Genomic DNA, 19,526 nt, shown 5'->3' on the forward strand with positions numbered 1-19,526 from the left:
GGAAGTCACGGTGGGAGGAAGGATGTCCTCTGTTCTGGCTCCAAACAGAATCTCATGCTAATGAGATGGATTTAATGTCTCTGAACAGAGCATATTGCACTAACCTTGCGCTGTTAGTACAGTAAATACTGAAAAAATCTGTATGTTTCAGGCTATGATCCAAGAAGCAAGTGAGCCCACACCCACAGCCTTCTTTGCTGTCCACTACATGCAGTCACATAGAGAATTGTTTGATTTCTCAGTAGTGATGAGATTACTGGAAACCAGATGGTGAAACGTGGGTGAACCAACTGCTGTACTGCAAGACACTGAATTACCCTCATACTCAGCTTTCCACTAAATTGAGCTGAAAATTTAGTTATTTTTGGGATGCCCACTTTGGAATGAGCTTGTGCAAAATGGTAAATTTCTTCCATGCTCTGTAATCTCAATTTATTTACTCTTCTTCCAATTACTTATTTTGAAATGTGTATATATTTGCAAACATATAAAACTTTCTCCTGGAACTATCAAGGCAAATTATTGGGTCATCTTGACTAAATAATTAAGTTAATTACATTTACTCAACCAATTTCCTGAGGGAATAAAGGAGTAGAATCATAGAATCGTTGAATGGTTTGGGTTGGAAAAGAACTCAAGATCCTCTCACTTGCCCACGGAAGGGAACCATAGAGAGCAGAATAAGAGAAATATTTGTGTCAGAAAGTTAATGTATCTCATCTAGGTTTTATTTCCAGTTTCTCATGGAAGCTTTACAGAGGTTTTGTCATAAAAACCACAAGTGCAGATAGCAATGCTTTCTTGTGTCATTAGTAAACCCTTTGTGAGATCAAATGAGGACACCAGAGATGCAATGATATGAGAGCTTTAACTTTCAATTCTGATCTACATGCAAACCTTGCTGCTGTAAAATGCACCTCTGCAAAAGTTGCTCAGACTTCATGTGAAGACTAGATTTTAGAAGGGGTCTTGGGGTTTGTCAGCCTGATGTGAAAATGCAAAAATGGAGTCTCCTGATGGGCTACAGCCTGGCTGCTCCCTCTGTTTTCCATCCAACCATCCACTGCACCCAGACATGTCTAGGCAGATTCATTTAGACAGTAACAACAAAAGCCATAACATCAAGTGTATTGGATGGAATCAGTCTTGATCTTCCCAAAGGACGTGTGTCCTCCTGTGTGCATAACCTCCTACCCCTTTGGGATCCCACTGCTCCAAAATGGAGCCCAAAATAGGCATTCCTGATTCTTGTGCTATTTGCTCCCATGTGGCCAAGAAGTAACTCAAGACATTTTGTGATCATCTATGGAGTTAGTAGAATAACTATTTATTATCTCTGCTTTTCTGGTTTTGCTTTTCTTTCTTTTCTTATTTTCAAACTCACAATGAATTTGGCGCATTTGGTAGTGGCTGTGACAAAATGGGAAGTACAGTGGATGTTTACATTTATAAATACTATAATTTACTTTATAAATACATCAGCTTGAGAGGGCTGCACCAGCACTATGTGAATGAGAAACTTTATCAAGAGCATGAAGGGAAGAACACAAGCCAGAAACCATACGTCCAAACAAAAAGCAGGGGAGGTCCATGAAGCTGACCTGGCAGACATGAATGATTTAAGTACAGCAAGTATTCAGGATATTTTGCATTAAAAATGCCAAACAGAATTGAAAGTATTGATGAGAATCTGATGGTCATCAGACTACTGCCAACAATGAGGGTAAAAATCAGACAATTTTCTTCCAAGCTCCTTCTGATGTGGCAGGCAGCCTTAGGCTGGGACCCAGGTGAGAGTGGGCAGGACTGGAAATTCCTCTTCCCAGATATGGTGAGCTGATGGTGCTCACAAGTCATGTGGTGGTTTCTGTTTCAGAGGAAAAATGCCACCCATGCACAGTAACTGTAAAGACAAACAAAAATGAATTTTTACAAGTAGTTGTGAATTTATATATGAATATTTTCCATTAAATGGACCTTCAAACCTCAGGAAAGGAATTATCATCACAAAGCCACAGCTGTTGATAGGATCCTTGTAGCCAAAGATTTTACCTGGGCATTTTTTTACAGATTTGTCTGAGATAAAAATGACCTGGTAAAAGATTTCATAAATCCAATTTCTTGTCTGTGTAGTGAATTCTTTGACCACTTTTTTATACTTTATTGCAAATAAAACCAAAATTGAACTCTGAGAAGCTTATCTTTAGGGTCCTTTACAAACTAAATTATTCTATAATTCCTAAGAAACTGAATCCTAAAATGTAATTTGCTTATGTGACCATATATATTAATCTCCTTACATTGTGCTTTGAAACTTTCTTTAGTTATATTTTGCCTAATTTTTCCAATGAAAAATTTGTGGAATCTGTTTTGCTCAGGGTGGATCTCTCTTGGGTGGCAGTTTTTCTGTAGCATTTCTAACTTTTAAGTCGATTTTTTGCAAGCTTAATAATCCTTTAAAGCATTTTTTCCCAGGTAATTTTGGGAATTTTACCAAGTAAACCAAATCCCAAAATGCCATTCAATGTACCTTGTGGTGTCACAGTGACAACAGCATGGTCAGGAACTCAGTGAACTGCACTCTATAAGGCCATAGAGATTTCAAACAAAAAGTAATTTCATGTTCTCAGTCTTACTAAATATCTTTTTATACTAGGTCCTATTTTTAGAACCTACTGACATCTTCAAGATGAGTCAGCATCCCAGTCAACATGGAAAATGTTGTCCTGGTGATTAAACATTGATATGTCTGTTGAGAAAGAAAATGACAGCTAACGCATGAGGCTTCCCACAAAAGGCAAAAGATGCATCTTTTGGAAGTGCCCTAGGAAAGAGCATCACCTCCAGCCTGGTACAACCAGTGGGGTTCAGTGAGATGGAAAAATACCTGCGGCTGTGTGGGAGCTGCTGATGCACCCCAGCTCCTCAATGGCAAAAATGCAGAGAGTCAGAGGTTAAAGAGCCCAATATGGAGTTTGTGGAGCAAAGTATCTCAAGGCACTTTGTGGCTCCCCAGCAGCTGCAAGAAACCCTGCTTGACATCCTTTGGAAGTTTCTGAATCTCCAGATCAGCTGAGAGGAACATCAATGTTTAGAATTGCTATGCTAGTTTTAAACAAACAAGAAAAGAGATCATTTATTTCTAACTCATTTCAAACAACCAGGATATTTTTACTCTGTGCTTCCCAGAATGCTTTCCCCATAGAGCTATGGAGAGGGCAGCACAGAGCCCATACCCATCAATGCACACTGAGCAGGCCAGGGCCCATGGCTGCAAGAAAACTGATGTGACAACACAGAGGTGAGAAATCAAATATGGATCAATGTCAGTTTGTTCTGTTTAGGAAAATAATAGGGGGGAATGTTCAGGTTGCTGTGAGGATTTCAGTCTGGTTTTCCACATCTGAGTTGTGATGGTGTTCACAGGGGTCTTAGGATGAGGGAAGAGATGAGAATGTTGACTCCATGTTTCAGAAGGCTTGATTTATTATTTTATGATATATATTATATTAAAACTGTACTAAAAGAATAGAAGAAAAAGTTTCACCAGAAGGCTAGGTAAGCTAAGAATAGAAAGGAAAGAATGATAACAAAGGTTTGTGGCTCGGGCCCTGTGTCCAAGCCAGCTGGGCTGTGATTGGCCATTAATTACAAACAACCACGTGAGACCAATCACAGATCCACCTGTTGCATTCCACAGCAGCAGATAATCATTGTTTACATTTTGTTCCTGAGGCCTCTCAGCTTCTCAGGAAGAAAAAATCCTAAGGAAAGGATTTTTCATGAAAAGATGTCTGCCACACTGAGTACTGAGAAATAGGTTTCTAGATCTCATTTGATTGTCTAATAAACTACTGAATTCCAATACTTCTTACCCTTGGGAAAAGAGAAGTAGGTTCTGGGAGTAAGTGTGCTACTTTAAACAACCAGCAGACAGTGCCTTCACCATCATTATTCAGGCAGCACAACATGCTTTTTGCTTCAGTGCTGGTGGCTGGCACTTCCAGCTGCTCCCGCTCTGCTCCTCTAGAAGGCAGAAGGAAACATTGGTCTCCAAGGAGTGGTTTGATCTGCACTAGGAAAAAATCTTGAGGTCTCTTGAGTGCTTAAAGGCAGCTGCTTTAACATTCAAGAGGTATTTTCAAAATACTGACATAAATGGAAATAAAAGCCTTTGCTATGGAGAGCATCATGTGCCTGCATGCAGCAGTGGCCTGGGAGAGTTACCACTCCAGGGTATAAAGAGTTTTGCTCAACAGAAACTTTCCTCATGTCATTAAAAAAGCCAACTCACTCTCTGTTGTACCTATCTGGGTTATATTTCTTGAGTGCATGTCTTAGCTTACCAACACTGGAGTTTTTGTGCCATCTTCTTGCCCAATTGCTCATCATTGTGAGATCCTACTGTGATGCCTCATACTCAAATTAAGAGAGTATTTGGCATCACTCCACTCCTCAGATTTCATCCACCTCCCTTTGCAGAGGATATTAAGCAATGCAGGTCCTTGCTACTGTTAATTCTGGCTTTAAATGCTGCTGCTGAAACATGGTCTTATGAGTAATTAATTATTTCATGCAAGGACTTTTCCCTTTGACTGAAGGCATCCAAACCTCTCATCACTTTGGTTTTATTTATGCCCCCTTTTTGCACATTGATTCCTGCGTCCATTCATTGAGACTGGGACTTGTTTCCCTTACATCCATTTCATTAGACCATACAGTCTATTTTACTCCCTTTCAAGAAATAATATTCAAAATACAAATGAAAAATCTACTATTTAGAAAAAATCTACTATTTCTCCTAGGTAACAGCTACTTTTGCTTTTACCTTGGTAAACAGTGAGTTTTCCCTGTGCAACAAACTCATTTCTGATGCTTCTACAGTATTTTTAAAAAACCATATTAAGGTTCAGCTCTGATATCCATACCTCTTTTACCTTTGTTTTTGAATGGTTTTCTAAATTCTTAACCTTGCTATTATAAAAATTTCATGACCAATCAATTCTATCTTTTAATTAAACCAGCACAAATAGGCAGCTGGCAGATGATTATGGCAAGAAGGCAAATGACATCAAAAGCCCTGATAGACTGGGCTAAAGGGCTTTTTGTCTGCAACACAAATGCTTGTTTAAAAGATGTTCCATTTGAGTACAAGCTAATAGAAAATAATGAATAAATATGTGAGATGATAGCTAGTAATAAAAATTTTTATTAAAGGCATTTCAGCCTACACTCTCAATGAGGATATTTCTGCAGCTCTTTGACTTCTGATGCTTTTAGTGGAGTTGACTCTCTCCCAGTTGTCTGAATGAGGTATTGACAGCAGATGGCATCTTCCTCAAAACTAGAAATCAAAAAGGGATTGCTACAGGAGGAAACAAGGTGGAAAGCTCATTGCCCTGCTCTTCCAGTCTGCTGTCATTGACAAGGTCACATCATGGATCAGCAGCAAAATGTGGCCATGAGGACTCTCTGTGCTGTGCCTGTGCTCACTCTCTGTGCCTGTGCTCACACAGGCTGGTGAGGCACAGTGCTTTACTGGAGCACTCACAGCTTGAAAGAGCCTGAATGCTTTTTAAATAATAGGGTTGACACTTCAATGGCTCACCAGCAGGAACAGTCAGTTGCTTTGCACCCGCCTCACAACCTCACTGCCCACACAACTCTGCCATGAACAGGTCAGCATTCAGCTGCCTCCAGCCAAAATCTGTGGCAAAATTGTTTAATATACATTAGATATCACTTAAAACTCCACCTAAAGTTGAGGAGTTCTGAGCTTTAGGATATGCTCAGGTTTGGCTTTGACCCATACTTACTTTAGAGGTGTGGCTCATGAGCTGCAAGCTGAACCACAATACCTGCATTTGTTCACTATCCAAATCCAAAGAGGAGAGCTTTTGTCTAAAGAAAGCTCAAAGGTCATTACAGTGTATGTTTATATCTATATAAAGAGGTTGAAACTTTTCTTCCAGTCTGATGGAGGTGTAACATAATTTCCTGCAGCAGCATTAAGCTCTTCTGGCCACAGGAGAAGTGTGACCAGACCTTGCTCTGCTTTATTGACAGGATCTTTTTGGATTTGAGCTGTGAGTATGTCCTCTAAGCCAGAAGAGGTTAAGTGGATATCACTTATTTTCCTCATGTGATTTCAGCACAGCTGGCATGACGGGCTACGGGATTAAATTACTTCTGTCAAACTCTGATATTTTCATTTGTTCCATAACAACCATAATAGAACTACTTGTTTTCTCCCTTCTTACTGTAATGTAGAAAGAATGGGTCTGGGATTTGGTTTTTTTCAAAAACCCCTCTTTTTGCTTTGTCTTTGCAGCTGGGGCAGTGGTAGAGCAGCAGTAGCACCTGTGCACTCCCTGAATAACACCAGAAGTGGTTCAGAGAGTTAATGGTAATGAACGGATGTAAACAGAAACCAAGAGAACAAACTAGGTCATCATACCACTTCTTATCTAGTGCTTGTTGGTATTTCTGTATCCTCAAAATGAAATATTCTATTTTGCCTTGTTTTTCACAGTCAATCAACTGAGTTTTCCTATGAATAGCTGAGTAGAGGTCTTGTCTCTAGCCTATTCCTTACTGCCATGAAGATTTTGGCACTAAGGTCATTGATCTCAGCTAACAGTGATTCATAGGTGAAATTTTATGAAATTAATGAGACATACAAAAATTTGCACTAGGTAAATTGATTCACCTTCTGTTGCTTCATTTAGACACAATACACTTATCTAAATCTTCAAGGTCAAGAAGGTATGGAGAGTTGGCACCATGTAGCATGTTTGTGTAGCCTTCAGCAGCAATTGGAACCATTCTCTTGGCTATGAGATGCAAAACAGATTTATTGTAATGGCAGTCCTAGCTCTTCGTCTGGATTTGGGCTGTCAGATAGCACTGCTCTGTGTGCTGTCCCTCTGGTAAATAAATCCATGCCCATCCTGAGCACACCTGCTGCCCCAGCCCTTAGGCAGGGACCCACTATCATCTATATGAGATGGCCACTGGGGGGTATGAGGAGCAGCTAGAGGGGCTCAGCCTGGAGAAAAGGCATCTCAGAGGGGACTTTTTCTCTCTCCAATTACCAAAAAGGAGCTTGGAGCCAGGTGGGTTGGTCTTTTCTCCCACAGTAGCAGGACAAGAGGAAATGGCCTCAAGTTTCACCAGGGAAGGCTTAGATTTGTTATTAGGAAACATTTCTTCAGACACTGACAGAAGCTGCCCAGGGCAATGGTGGAGTCACCATCCTTGGAGGGATTTGAAAGGTGTAGCTGTGGCACATCTTGAGGGCATGGCTTAGTGGTGGGCTTGATTATCTCAAAAGCATTCACGAACTTAAAGGGTTCTATTAGTCTGGTGCAGAATGGACTTAAATGTCTTTTCTTCCACAGACAGGAAAAAATAAAATGGCAGAGGAGGAGGCTGGTGATGAAGCAGAAGACAAGGAAGGAACAACTGCAACTTCCAGGGTAACACATTAATCCTTTTTGCTATCTCTAATGTTGGGAGTAATGTGGAACACAACAGGGAGTCCCTCAGAACCGCCAGGGATGTAACGGGGCAAAGAACAAACGGGTTTGCTAATGAAGAGGATAATTACTGAGCTGCCGCTGTCCGTGGTGCTGGAGGTGTCGCCTGAGCCCCCGGGGAGCAGCCGTGCCCCAGCCACGATCCCTCATTTCTCTGTTCTTCGCAAACGCCCGAGCAGGGGCACACCCGGTGGGAAGGGCCTCGAGCTTCCTGCGCGGCGTCAGGGTTGGGAGGGCTTGGAATGGCTGAGAAAAAGTGAAAGATGCCTGCAGGGCTAGAGAGAAAAATTAATTATTCTTCCTCAGACATGTTTTTGCATTCTAGGTCTAAAATAACTATCTCAATGTTCATAAAGTGTACTGAAAAAATACCTTATCTCTCTCCACATATATTTGCTATATTATTTGTCATAAATCTGTCAGCTTCAATTTTAGAAAATTAAAGCTGAGAAACTAAGCTGAGATCCCCGGCCAGCCACTTTAAAGGCACTTTCTTCCAGAATGTCATAATACAGTAAAACAACTACCTCAATGACAGAAAACTCCATGATGGGAGAGTTCACACCCTTCTAGCTCTGGGGAAATCCAGCCATGAGATGGGAAACCACAAGCTTCACAAGTTTCACTGTTATAAAAAAAATACTTCTAAATTTTTGATGACTTGCCAATTGATGACTTGTGGGCTTTTCATGCTCTTAGACTTGATAAATTGGATGACTGTAGTAGATAAAGAATTGGCTGATGGTCAGGTCATGCTCAAAGAGTTTTGGTAACAATGGTAACTGGTTGGCCAGTCACCTCTGGGTTGAACTGAAACCCAAAGAAAGGATATAGGAGAAGACTCAAGGTGTAAATACAACTTTCAAAGCAAGGTAAATTAAAAAAAAAACCACAGGAACAGAAAGCAAGGAGCTTTCAACATTAACAAAGGGAAGGGGAACTTCTACTCACAATCAGGCAGGAATATTTTGTAGCTGGGTTTGATATGAGACAAACTCACTTAGCAATATAAAGCTCCAAATAAACACTGAGAAATTATGGAAACAATTCAAACATCTTTGTGATCAACATAAAAGGAAAGCTGAAATAGCATCCTGAATAGGTATGATCTTTATTTAGCAGATTCTTGCATTGATTCCACCAATAAATGCTGAGTTTCACAAGGAAAGAATGATGTTTTAAACATCATAATTCTTCAATGAAACAATAAGGAGAAGACAATGTTATAATCATAAGAAACCAGAAGGGTAGACAGCGCTGCTCCTGGAATGTGAGGGAGTGCTGAGTCACTCTGCATCAGGTGCTGCCATAGTAACTATTTACTAGCTGGTTGGGAAGGAGGACAGACTGAAAAACTTGAAATGAAAATAATGTAAATCCCAGCTTGAAATACATTTCATATGCTTTTCAAAAATATTTAACAGAATGGAATACTTCTGAAGGTTTTTTATATCAGTGTTACTTGGGTCAAACAGATTATATTGGACTACTGAATAGACACATAAATGTATTCAAGCAAGAAATAAACTGATTTCTTCCCAGCTAGGCTAATTGTACTGTATCTAATTGTGAGAGCAAGTAGGAACTGCTTTGTAGTCATGGGGAGGGGACAGAGTGCCTGTTCTCTATAACCCAGCCTAGGCTATGATGCAAACAGAAAAGATGAGAGTTCTGGTAGTAAAAGCTTCTGGGATGGATTGGAAAACTTAACACATGTAGAGAGGTGTAAGCTCAGATTCCTTGGCAAATTTTTTCCTGATGTTGCCCTCTGCTCTGACTATTAGGAAGGTCATGCTGGTGGTGGCTTTAATATCTTGGTGGCTGAAGGTTCCTTGCAGGAGACATAGCTCTGGTGTAGTAGTGATTTGGGGCACTTCTGTGAATCATAAGATTCTGGGTGGTTTCCTAGCATGGAAAAGTTCAGCATCATTATGACAGGTGTCTGTCACACCTCCAAAGACAGAACATCCATTACTATTATACCAGTAAGTGAGAGCACTTAAACTGCTGTTGAGGTGTGGACAATTTCAGAAAACTGTAGATGGGCCTTTTGATAATCAGTTTGGCCAAGTTTGGCTTGGACTGTTGTTACAGAGAAGTAGAAAGCTAGCAAAGGTTTTAAAGTCAAGAATTAGAGAAAGGTTTATGAGAACTCTGCAGAGAGGCAGGAAGTTTGTGGTGAAACACAGGAAGTCACTTGTCTTTTTTAAATCTGTTTGGGGCTTGGAGGAGCTGCTGCAGGAGATGCTGAGGTCAGGAAAGCTCTGCTTTGCAGAGCATAGGCAGACACCTTGTGGCTCCCCAAAGCAAGGGCATGGAGGTCCAGGTGGGATTTGTTGAGCCAATGATCTTCACTCCTATGGTAGATGAACAAAAGGTGTTTCCAGGACTCATTGTGCAACCGCCTGCACAGATCTGTTTGCATCAATCTCAGTGAAGTTTTGGGAGCTGGTACTCTTCAGCCAGCTTCCTCTGATCCCTCAACTTCCCTAAGGAAGTATTATATAAAAATACTCGTCTGCTCAAAGATCAAGACATCCTGAATCATAGAACGTTTTGGGTTGGAAGGGACCTTTAAAGGTCATCTAGTACAAGTCCTCTGCTGTGAGCAGGGACATCTTCAACTAGATCATGTTACTCAGAGCCCTGTCCCACCTGGCCTTGAATATTTCTAGGAAAATTTGTTTTGTGGTATGTGTTAGCTTCAGTATTGCGATTTCCAGCTAACAGATTTCAGGAGCCCAGAAGCAAGGCTCAGGTAAGGACACTGGTGGTTCAGGGAGAAGTCTGGGCTTGCTTAGACACAGGACCTGTAGGATCCAGGTAGCCTGCAGAAGATGAGACATGCTAACAGCCTTGCAACACAAAAATTGCCAGAGAGGCAGGTAAAAATTGGCGTAGAAACTGGTTTTCATTTTCAAGAAAGAGAAGGCTGCAGGAATAGGCTACAAATGTTCTTAAGTAAATTAGATTGTGCAATATTTAATCTATAATCTATCTCACTTTCAAGCAAAACAGATGACAGTAGAAATGATTTTGCCAAGTCCTAGTTTATAGCTGTTATATTTGATTTGATGGCACTTGAAGGTGTAGCTGAAGTCCCAATTTCTTTAGGGGCATTTACTATCAGAATTGCAGTCTGAGGAAGCAGATACAGTTCTCTTTGGTTTCCAGCTCACTTGTTAGAGTGCTTGATGATGATTTTCTGCCTTGAGACTGTGAGTCTTGAAAGACAAAGGGTTCTTGACTAAAAGGGACATGACAATTTTATAACAGCTTTCAGGAGTGGGCAGTGATGGCTGTAATACAAATTACATCAGGTTTAATCAGCTGCTGGGCTTCTGTACACAGGAAGTTTTTTTAGATCCTTCCCATATTGAATCAGAAGGAAACCACATGGTGATTTTTTTTTTTTTTTTGCCATGGAAAAGAAATTCTTAATTTTCATATGCTTCATTTTCACCTTTGAGAAAACCAAAAGCTTTTATCTGCAAAGGAAATAAATGTGTGCCATTCACAACTGTAATCATACCTGAACTAGTGCTAATTCCTGGTACAAGCAGCGAATTGTATTGGTGTATCTTGGCCTATGTTTCCAAAGAGTTAAACAGCAGCATATCACAGCTTGGAGCAGGCAGTTTTGCCTGCTGTGCAGACCTGCCATGTTAGTGACTCAAAGGGCTGAGTAAAAAGACAGCATCTCTTCTACCCTTTGGCACTCCCATCCTGTTTACTCCACTGGCACTCTGATTCCCAGAGGGATGCACAACATGTTCTCAACACTGGTGCAGCCCTTTTAACACCTTCTTCTGCAAAGCCCTTCATGTACCATGGAGCTGCGACATCAGGTTTTTTACAACTAGCTTGTTCAGGGAGCAGTCAAGAGCACAAACCTGCTCTTCTCTCCCCTCTCCATGTATTTAGTATCACACATTGCGTTTTTTTGGTTTTTTTTTTTTGGCTTAAGTAGCCACGAGCTGTATGATGATGTCTAGAGTAAATGCCGAGCTGTCTCTGCTGATGAAGCTGGCTGTGTTTCAGCATCTCTGACGATCTTTAGTACCTCTATTGTGCAGGTCACCGGTGAGCTGCAATTTCATCAGCCAAAGGTGAAAATAAAGCTATAAAGGAGTAAGTTTCTCCCCCTCGCTCATGGATCCCAGGGGGCAGGGATGTTCTGATGAGCATCCGCGCACCGCCGGCAGCATAGCCCCTTTTAGGAGGGATCTGGAGGGCTCGGCTGGATGGGGAGAGGAGGAGGGCTGCTAAAAACACCGCCCTCCGCCGGGGGAGCGGCGGGGAGCGTGCGGGGCGCGGCGGAGCGGGCCGGGCAGGGCCGGCGGGGTGCGCAGTGCGCGCCGCAGTGCGCGGAGCGGGGCGCGGGGGCCGCGCCGCAGGGATGCTCGCCCCGCTCCTGGGCTCGGCGGGCTCCGGCTGGCTGCTGCTGGGTGAGCGCTCCCCCGGCCCGCCTCGGCTGCGGGGTTTGTCCTTCTCCCCGCCCCTCTCCCTGCTTCCCGGCTCCTTTCTTTCTCCGCAGCGGGTGGGACTCGCTGCCCGCCTCGGCACGGTGGTACCGGCCTGAACCCTCCGAAGCGGCCTCTGGGCCCGCGGTCCGGCTCCCCATGTCCGTCCGTGCCGCGGGATAAAGGGTATTCCAGCTCTTGAAAGGGAGGAGGCAGGCGGGAGCGGCGCTCCGCATGGGGATGGCATGATGCTCGGCGTGATGCGTGCGGCGGAGCCGGCACCATGAGCCGCTATAGCAGTGGTGCAGAGAGCTCGGCGGGAGGCATTACATAATATCTCTCAAACTGTCCTACTGGTTTGTCCCACCAGTCCATCTCTGGTAAATTTGTTGGGGCACTTTGTCTATAGTGGGTATGTGAAATAGGGCGGCGCGCTTGGAGGGGTGTGTGCGTGTTAAGAGCTGATGGGCAGAGGGTGATGCTGGATCCCATTGTTTTGTGGGCAGGCAGTGTCGATTCCAAGTGGGTCTGCGTTAGGAAATTCTTGCGAGTCTGAAACAGGAGGATTTCTGTAAGGTATTTAAAGGTTCATCTTGAATTGATCTGCTGTGCTGGTTTGAAATTGACTCCTTTGAATCTGTTTGAAAGAAAGGTAATGTTCAATGTCTGTGCTATTTCCCCCTTTATGTATCAAAGAGCTTCCCTCTAGACAGGCAGACTTCCAAGAAGTACAAAGGAAAAAAAGGGGAAAATTATTTTAAAAGACAACACCTTAGCATCGTTAGATAGATGATCTGAGGGGAGTGTTGATAATGGAAAATATTATAATTATTTATGTTCATGCCTACTTGCTATTTTTGATTATGAAAAAGGATGTTTCATACCGAAAAAAAAGGGAACCTAAAATTGCTAGCCTGAATTTTGCCTCTGAAAATATCCTGTTAGCTCCCATTAAAGGCACTGGCCTTACAGCTGCTTATATCAGCAGCTTAAATCAGCTGCTTCAGAACTGTAGCAAAACTCATGCAGTGAAATATGGCCCAGAGGGAATGACATGGGTGAAACAGAAAGGAGGACTTGGCTGGGAAGCTGTGGGCAAGTGTTTGTTACTGTGTTTTGGGCCCCAAGGCCCCAGAGACTGCTCTGAGCCACATTACTGTTGCACCAGGCTTGTTTATGACAACAGCAGGAGAACAGGACCCACTGGGAACAGGTCTCCTGTGTAAGCTCCTACCCTCAGTCTTCCACATGTGCCCTGAGGTATTGATTTCTGTGCTTCACATCTCAGTGTTTCTTCTGTGTCTCAGCTCCTTTCTTCTGTGCATCTGGCTATCCCAAAGTGTGTGTCTGGGGCCTCACTTAATGCTGTGGTCACTTTATTTTAGCGTGGACATGACTTTAGCCCAACGTTGCTGTCTGCAGAACAGGTGCCCTCAGAAGAGAGGTGTGCTGTTACAGCGTTTTGCAGTGGCACTGAGATGTGAGCCACCACAGGTATCTCTGAGAGATGGATCCCAGCAGAGAGCCAATGGCTCTGCCTGACCTGGCAGTGTGGCACCTGCTCAGCCCTGGAGCAGCAGCTGTTGCTCTCATTTCTGGTTTGGGTTTCTGATGGCCACATCTCATCAGTCATCTTGCAAAGGAGTGGCTGTGCTGATTTACTGAACAAGGCGCTCCTTGGCCACCACAGCCCAGTGAAGCACTCTTCTTTAATTCAAATTAATTTCTGATGCCATTAGGAAAGTTTTAACAAGTTGAGAACAGGTCTATAATGTTCATCTCAATGAAATAATGGTAGAAGTCAGTGAAAGACAAAGCCAATTATTTCCTACTGTGCAGTCTTGGATGGTCTGATGGATGCAGAGAGTGGAATAGTAAACAAAACACAAACCTAATGGCAAATTCCCTAGGGATTTGAACATTGCTGGTTTGGTTGAAATTGTCCAAGAATTCACCTTACCCCTTGAACCTCTGGGATTTCCTGTTTTTACTCCTCTGCTCTTCTCTTTCATGTGGCTGCAGCCATGGCTCTCTTTCCTGCCTTATCAGCCCTGCCTTACAGAAAGGATGTCTTTGTTCTCTTGCCTCCTGGCAGCAGCTGGAGGCCAGGCAGGCACCTGCATTCATGTGTGGAGGCACAAGAAGGGAAATCTGCCATCACAGTGTCCCTTCCCACCAGCACCAGTGCATCTCCAAACATTTCTCAGTGCATGTTTGCAAAGGGCTGGGAGGTTCATCTGAGGTTACAGTAGACTTGTACAATCCTACTCCTGATCCTGGCTCTTGTGCTGGGACACAGGAGTCCTTGGTGATGCTTTGTGCACAGAGGAGATGCCCAAGGCTGCTCAGCCCAGCCTGTGGAGTGCCAGGTGCTGCGCCGGAGGCAAAGCTCATGGTGTTGGCTGAGGTATATTTAGTTGCTTTTATTCTCCATCTCTCTATTACTGCTCCATTTGAACATTTGCTAGATACTATCAAAAGGAAAGATTAGATACATTTGGATTTCCCTGCTCCTTCACAGGACAAGATAGGACATAGCAATTTTTCTCTGCTGCTCCTGACTAATCTGGACATTTATTTGATTCTTGTCTCCACAATAGAACTATGGATATTCCAATTATATTCAAGTAATAAAAATAGGAGAGAAGCTTTGAAGACAGATGTTAAATGGAATTAACTGGATTCCCTCAGAAATAGGAAAGCTGACTTGGGAGTGAGTCAGAAACAAAGAAATACAACATTACATCAATAAGGGTATAATTGCCCTTCTGATGTCACCAAACACTGCAGAGCACCAGAGGGTTTAAATGTTTCATTGTGAGTACATTTCTCACAATGAATACATTTCTCACAATATTTGAGAGAAATACCTTGTTCGCCCTTCATCACTGCACAGTTGCAATCAGCACCTGGATATCTTAAAGGTAACTAGAGGCAAATTTGGGTGAGATGGAAAGGGATGGTGGGTAACGTGATGCAGGCAGTTATCTTTTGGTGGGTTCACAGGCATCCAGGGCAGCTCTTTTCCCATGGCTTTGTTCTTAACTTTGCTACATTATTTCTTCATATAGACCCAAATAAAATAACTTACTCACCCTCTTTCTGATCAGAAATCAACATGAAAGAAAAACATCTGTTAATTTATTCTTTTATTTTTAAGTGCTCTGCATACGTTCTTTGGGGATGGGCCAATAAAAGTAATGAGGTTTTTTCCTTCACTGCTATTTCTGTCTTCTGTGCTACTGTGTGAATCCAAAGCCCTGCAGGTCCTTGGCACTGGGGACCCATCTGTCCCTGCTATTGTTCCCTCAGGGCTGTGGGTGCTGGGAGCAGGGACAGCTCAGAGGAGGGACAGTGCAGACAGTGCAGATCTCTGCTCCTGCAGCTCACCGGTCTTGTCCCCTCTGGAGAAGGTACTGGTGGTCCAAACTGCTCCATCCTCTCACATCTTCTCCCACTGTGCAGGAGGGTTTATGAGCTTGGGAACCCAGATACCCTCTTACCCTGTGAAACCACTCAGAGTAGAGAAAGGTGTATCAGAGAGCATGTGGTCATAAAAAATATATATATAAATGTGCCTGAAATATACATGTAAAATCCTTGAATCCCCAGCAGGGACCCTCACACTCCTTTCCACACTCTCCTGCATTTTGCTGTGAGCCATGATTGGCTCTCCAGGAGATTTTCTTCCCAGATATGCTGATTCAGAGTCTTTGCAAATCCTTTTTGGAGACTTCAAAGAACTGAGCGATGATTCTGTACAGCATGATACAGGGAAATGTTCTGCTGGGCTTGGATTTATTGTAGTGTGCCACCAGGACTTACTGATGACAAGTCATTTGCTGTGTCAAAGCCTCCTTGCACCATAAACATTGTCACAGAGCCTCCAAGGTGACCTGAGGTGGGTGGGAAGGTGGGTGAGGAAGCAGACCAGGGGCTTTGCCTCATTTTGCTTCTTCCTACGCTCTGCACATAGGCAAAATTATAAATATTTTACCATCCTACCAGAGACTGCACTATGGAAAACGTGGTATCTGGTGCTGAGAAAGTAAGACACTGGGATGAGTGAGGTGTTTTAGTCAGGAAAGAGTGTCAAAGCCACAGGGGTAGTTCAGCACCTGTGAACTGGTCCCCAGCTCCTTGCTGCATCCACGCTTCAGCATCCTTTACTCACTGCTGGGGCTTTTGCAAGCAGTGATGTAGCTGCTTCAGCTACAGTGTGTAGCAGATACTTCAGAAAAGCATGGCTGAAAATGCAGTCCCTTCTTGTCCTGGGCTGAGTCCACAGCAAGGTTTTGGCAAGACCCCATGGTGATTCCCCCACAACCCCCGGATTAGTCAGCCACATGGGGTTTTTCTGTCTTCTTTGTTGTGTGGGATATTCCAATCCCATAAACATGGAAAGAAGCTAAATCCAACCAACTTGTCCAAGTCATTTTCTTCCATACCACAGGAAGAAAATGTCACTTGTCAAAAAAAACCTGTGTCATTCAATGGAAATCATGGTTTCTCTAGGAAAGCCCCAGTTCAGGGAAGAAAAGTCTTTTTATTCAGACCTGTGTGCCATGGTTTTGCAAGACTGCAGCTCACATTTCCATTTGCTCAACAAAGTGGCTTTGGTTGTGTAGATAAAATCTCAGAGACACCGCATGTGAACTGCAGTGAAGAGTTTCCACGAAGCCCTGTGCAGTCATGCTGCAAAATCCGTGCTGGATGAGTTGACCTCTTTGAGAGTAACAGCTCCAAAGGCACCTGGGGGTTTTTAGGTGACTTTTCCCTCTGTGGCCAAGTGTGTCACTTGGCCCAGGAGCAGAAATTCCAAATGCTGGGTTATTTGGAAAAACAACCTCAGCAGAGGGTCTTCTGCCCACTGTTGCCTGTGGCAGAGGTGGAGGATTACCTGTGTAAATCCATCCTTTAGTGGCCAGATTCTAAGAGACCCCTCACTGCTTTCACTGGTGAGGGGTTTGATGATGGCAAGGAGGGGCATCAGTCCTACACCTGGGAACAGACACCTGGATGCTCCACCTGGCCACCTGAGTTTGTGTTTTGACCACAGAGGAACGGCAGCCACACCAAAGCTGTCAGCCAGAAAGTTAGATGTTAGGAAAAATTTCTTCATGGAAGGTGTGGTCAGACATCAGAACAGGTTGCCCAGGGAAGTATTGGAGTTGTCATCCCTGAAAGTGTTCAAAAAATATATAGATGTGGTGCTAGGGGATTTAATTTAGTGGTGGGTTTAGCAGTGCTGGATTAGCCATTGGACTCAGTGACCTTTGAGGGCTTTTCCAACCATAATGATTCTGTAATTATTAAGGTACAGCTCTGGGTCAAGAAGCAGAAGTGCTGAGGTGGCAGGGACTTGGTATGTGGCACCATGCAAGCTGATCCTTCCACACAAGTGTGACTCTCCCTGCTGTGAACATACTTTAATTTGGGAAAATTCTAGAAACTCCTAGAAAATCTTCCAAGTTTCCTCTCATATTTGCTTATGACTAATCCAGATCCTGCTTATTTGGATGCCAACATGATGTCTCAGCCATGCTATTTGTTTTTCCCCAATGTTTTCACCCCAGAGAATGGCACAGCCTCCTCTCTGGGACAGGTGCCCATGTGGCAGACCTCTGCCCTGTTCTGTCTGCTCCTGGGGCTGTGCCCCCTCTTCAGCCTGGCACCTTTGCCTTTGGAAAGGATGGGTTTTCCCTGCTGAGAGCACAGGCAATGCATGGATGGGTGCAGAAGGCACCACGGCTCACTTTGGGCTGCTGCTTGACCTGCTGTTGGATGGAAAATTGCACAGCCTTCCCTTCCTTTCCTGGGCAAGCCACTGTGCTTGTTCATGGCTGAGAATCACAGGGGCTGGCTGAAATGACCTTTCCTTCTCCCACTAGCCATTGGGAAATTGGGGCTGAGCCGCACAAGGTAGAGCAGCCCCTGGGCTGTGCCCACCCATGTGGGCCAGTGATGGTGCCCAGGGAGAGACAGGCCTCAGGAACAGCCTCCTCAGGGAAGGGCCTGCACATGGTAAAGGTCAGAGCCCGGCTTCTCTTTGCCTCCAGAGCAACAAGCAACTCCTTTCCAAGGGCTATGAAATCCCTAAAATCAGCTTCAGGAGACATACTGACATCTCTGTGACTGCTGGGGTGTCCCACTCGCTGCTAGATGGCCTCAGCCAAAAGCTACAGCAGGCAAAGCACTGAGACATTTGCTAGGTTGGCATTCTTTTTTTTTTTTCTCCGTCTCCAAGGGCAAGTATGAGCTGTTCGGCACAGGAACCAGCACGCAGATTGCTAAACTGATTTAACTTTTTTTTTTTCCTCTTTGAAAAATTATCTAGGAAACAGTCAATCATTCTGCTGTTGATTGAAATGAGTTGGAGGTGATCTAAGCAGTCAAATTACAGAAGGCAGGAATGATGCAGACTTAATGTCTTTTCTGCAGAAAATAGTACTTAGTAATAAGAAGTGGAGAGGATATTATTTAGTTTGTTGTAAGATTCTTTGCAATGATGGACAAAAAAAGACAAATATATTAGAACCTCTTTTGAGATGTTAAATATACTTTATTTAGAATCTCTAATTGCCAGAGATTGGGATTTTTTCCTTTTTTTTTCTTTCTCTCAGAGAATTTTGTCCCATTTGATGCCCAAGAGATGATAACGACTGGAACTTAAGAGAACAAAATATATGGATGGGAGAAGGAGGAGGGAATTTAGTCTGGCCAGGATGTTGATCTGTCCAGGATGTACCACAGAAATAATCTCATCCACACATCGCCCAGGTGTGCAGAGAGAATCATTCCATGACACACGTTTTTGCAGGATTTCCTCCCAAACTTTATACAGTCAAAACCCACAGAGATGCACTTCTTCAAAGTACATTGGTCTAGAGTTGAGCAACCCCTAGTGTTCAGTTTTCCATTGGATCCAAATTTCTTTGCCTCTGATATTGATTAGATCTCGATTCTTCGATTTTCTTATCAGTCCTTTCCGGAGCAGAGGGTGGTAGATGTTCCTGTGAGGGTGGTAGATGTTCCTGTGAGGGTTGATGTTCGTAGGTGGCCCCTGATGTTCCACTAATGGCCTTTTATCTTTCTGGGTATCTTTGGGCTGCTCCCAATCTGTTGATATGTTAAACCCATCTCCTTAGAGTGATATTACATCTCCTAAAAAACCCTAAAGAAAATTCCTTTCTCTGAGGCAAAGTCAAGTCAAACGTAACTAGAGAGACAAAATAAAAATTTAAAAGTTATCTTGTTTCCAACAGTTCAGTCTTTTAATGCTTCTCCTACCATGGGTGAGCCTTTGCTCGTAAGAGCAGTTGTTGGACCTTATCAACCCCTGACCTCACTGGAAAAGCGCCCTCACCATCCAATTGAGTGCCCCAGGGGAAAAACCAGGGCCCTGAGCCCCTCTGAGGAAGCCTCTCCCGGCTGCCTGCGGGAGCCCAGCTGCTCCTTCACAGCCTTGGCCATTTTTTGCTGTTATTTTGGGGGCTTTGCCATATTTTAGCTGGACACCCAGCAC

General features: G+C 43.6%; 1 protein-coding gene across 7 annotated transcripts in view; it reads left to right on the forward strand.

Moving 5' to 3' along the window:
- The first annotated feature begins 11,883 nt into the window (after nucleotides 1-11,883).
- ACSL6 (acyl-CoA synthetase long chain family member 6) overlaps nucleotides 11,884-19,526 on the forward strand; it is a 56,934-nt gene continuing 49,291 nt past the window's right edge. For 3 of the 7 annotated variants that reach the window (XM_030957290.1, XM_030957296.1, XM_030957297.1), the window contains exon 1: nucleotides 11,884-11,986. In XM_030957290.1, coding sequence (XP_030813150.1) covers nucleotides 11,938-11,986 — 49 coding nt within the window. In that variant the 5' untranslated portion in view covers nucleotides 11,884-11,937. The other 4 variants (XM_030957292.1, XM_030957295.1, XM_030957293.1 and 1 more) reach the window with 4 other exon arrangements.

Source organism: Camarhynchus parvulus, chromosome 13 (genome assembly GCF_901933205.1).
Source record: "Camarhynchus parvulus chromosome 13, STF_HiC, whole genome shotgun sequence".
In the NCBI taxonomy this organism is placed as follows: Eukaryota; Metazoa; Chordata; class Aves; order Passeriformes; family Thraupidae; genus Camarhynchus; species Camarhynchus parvulus.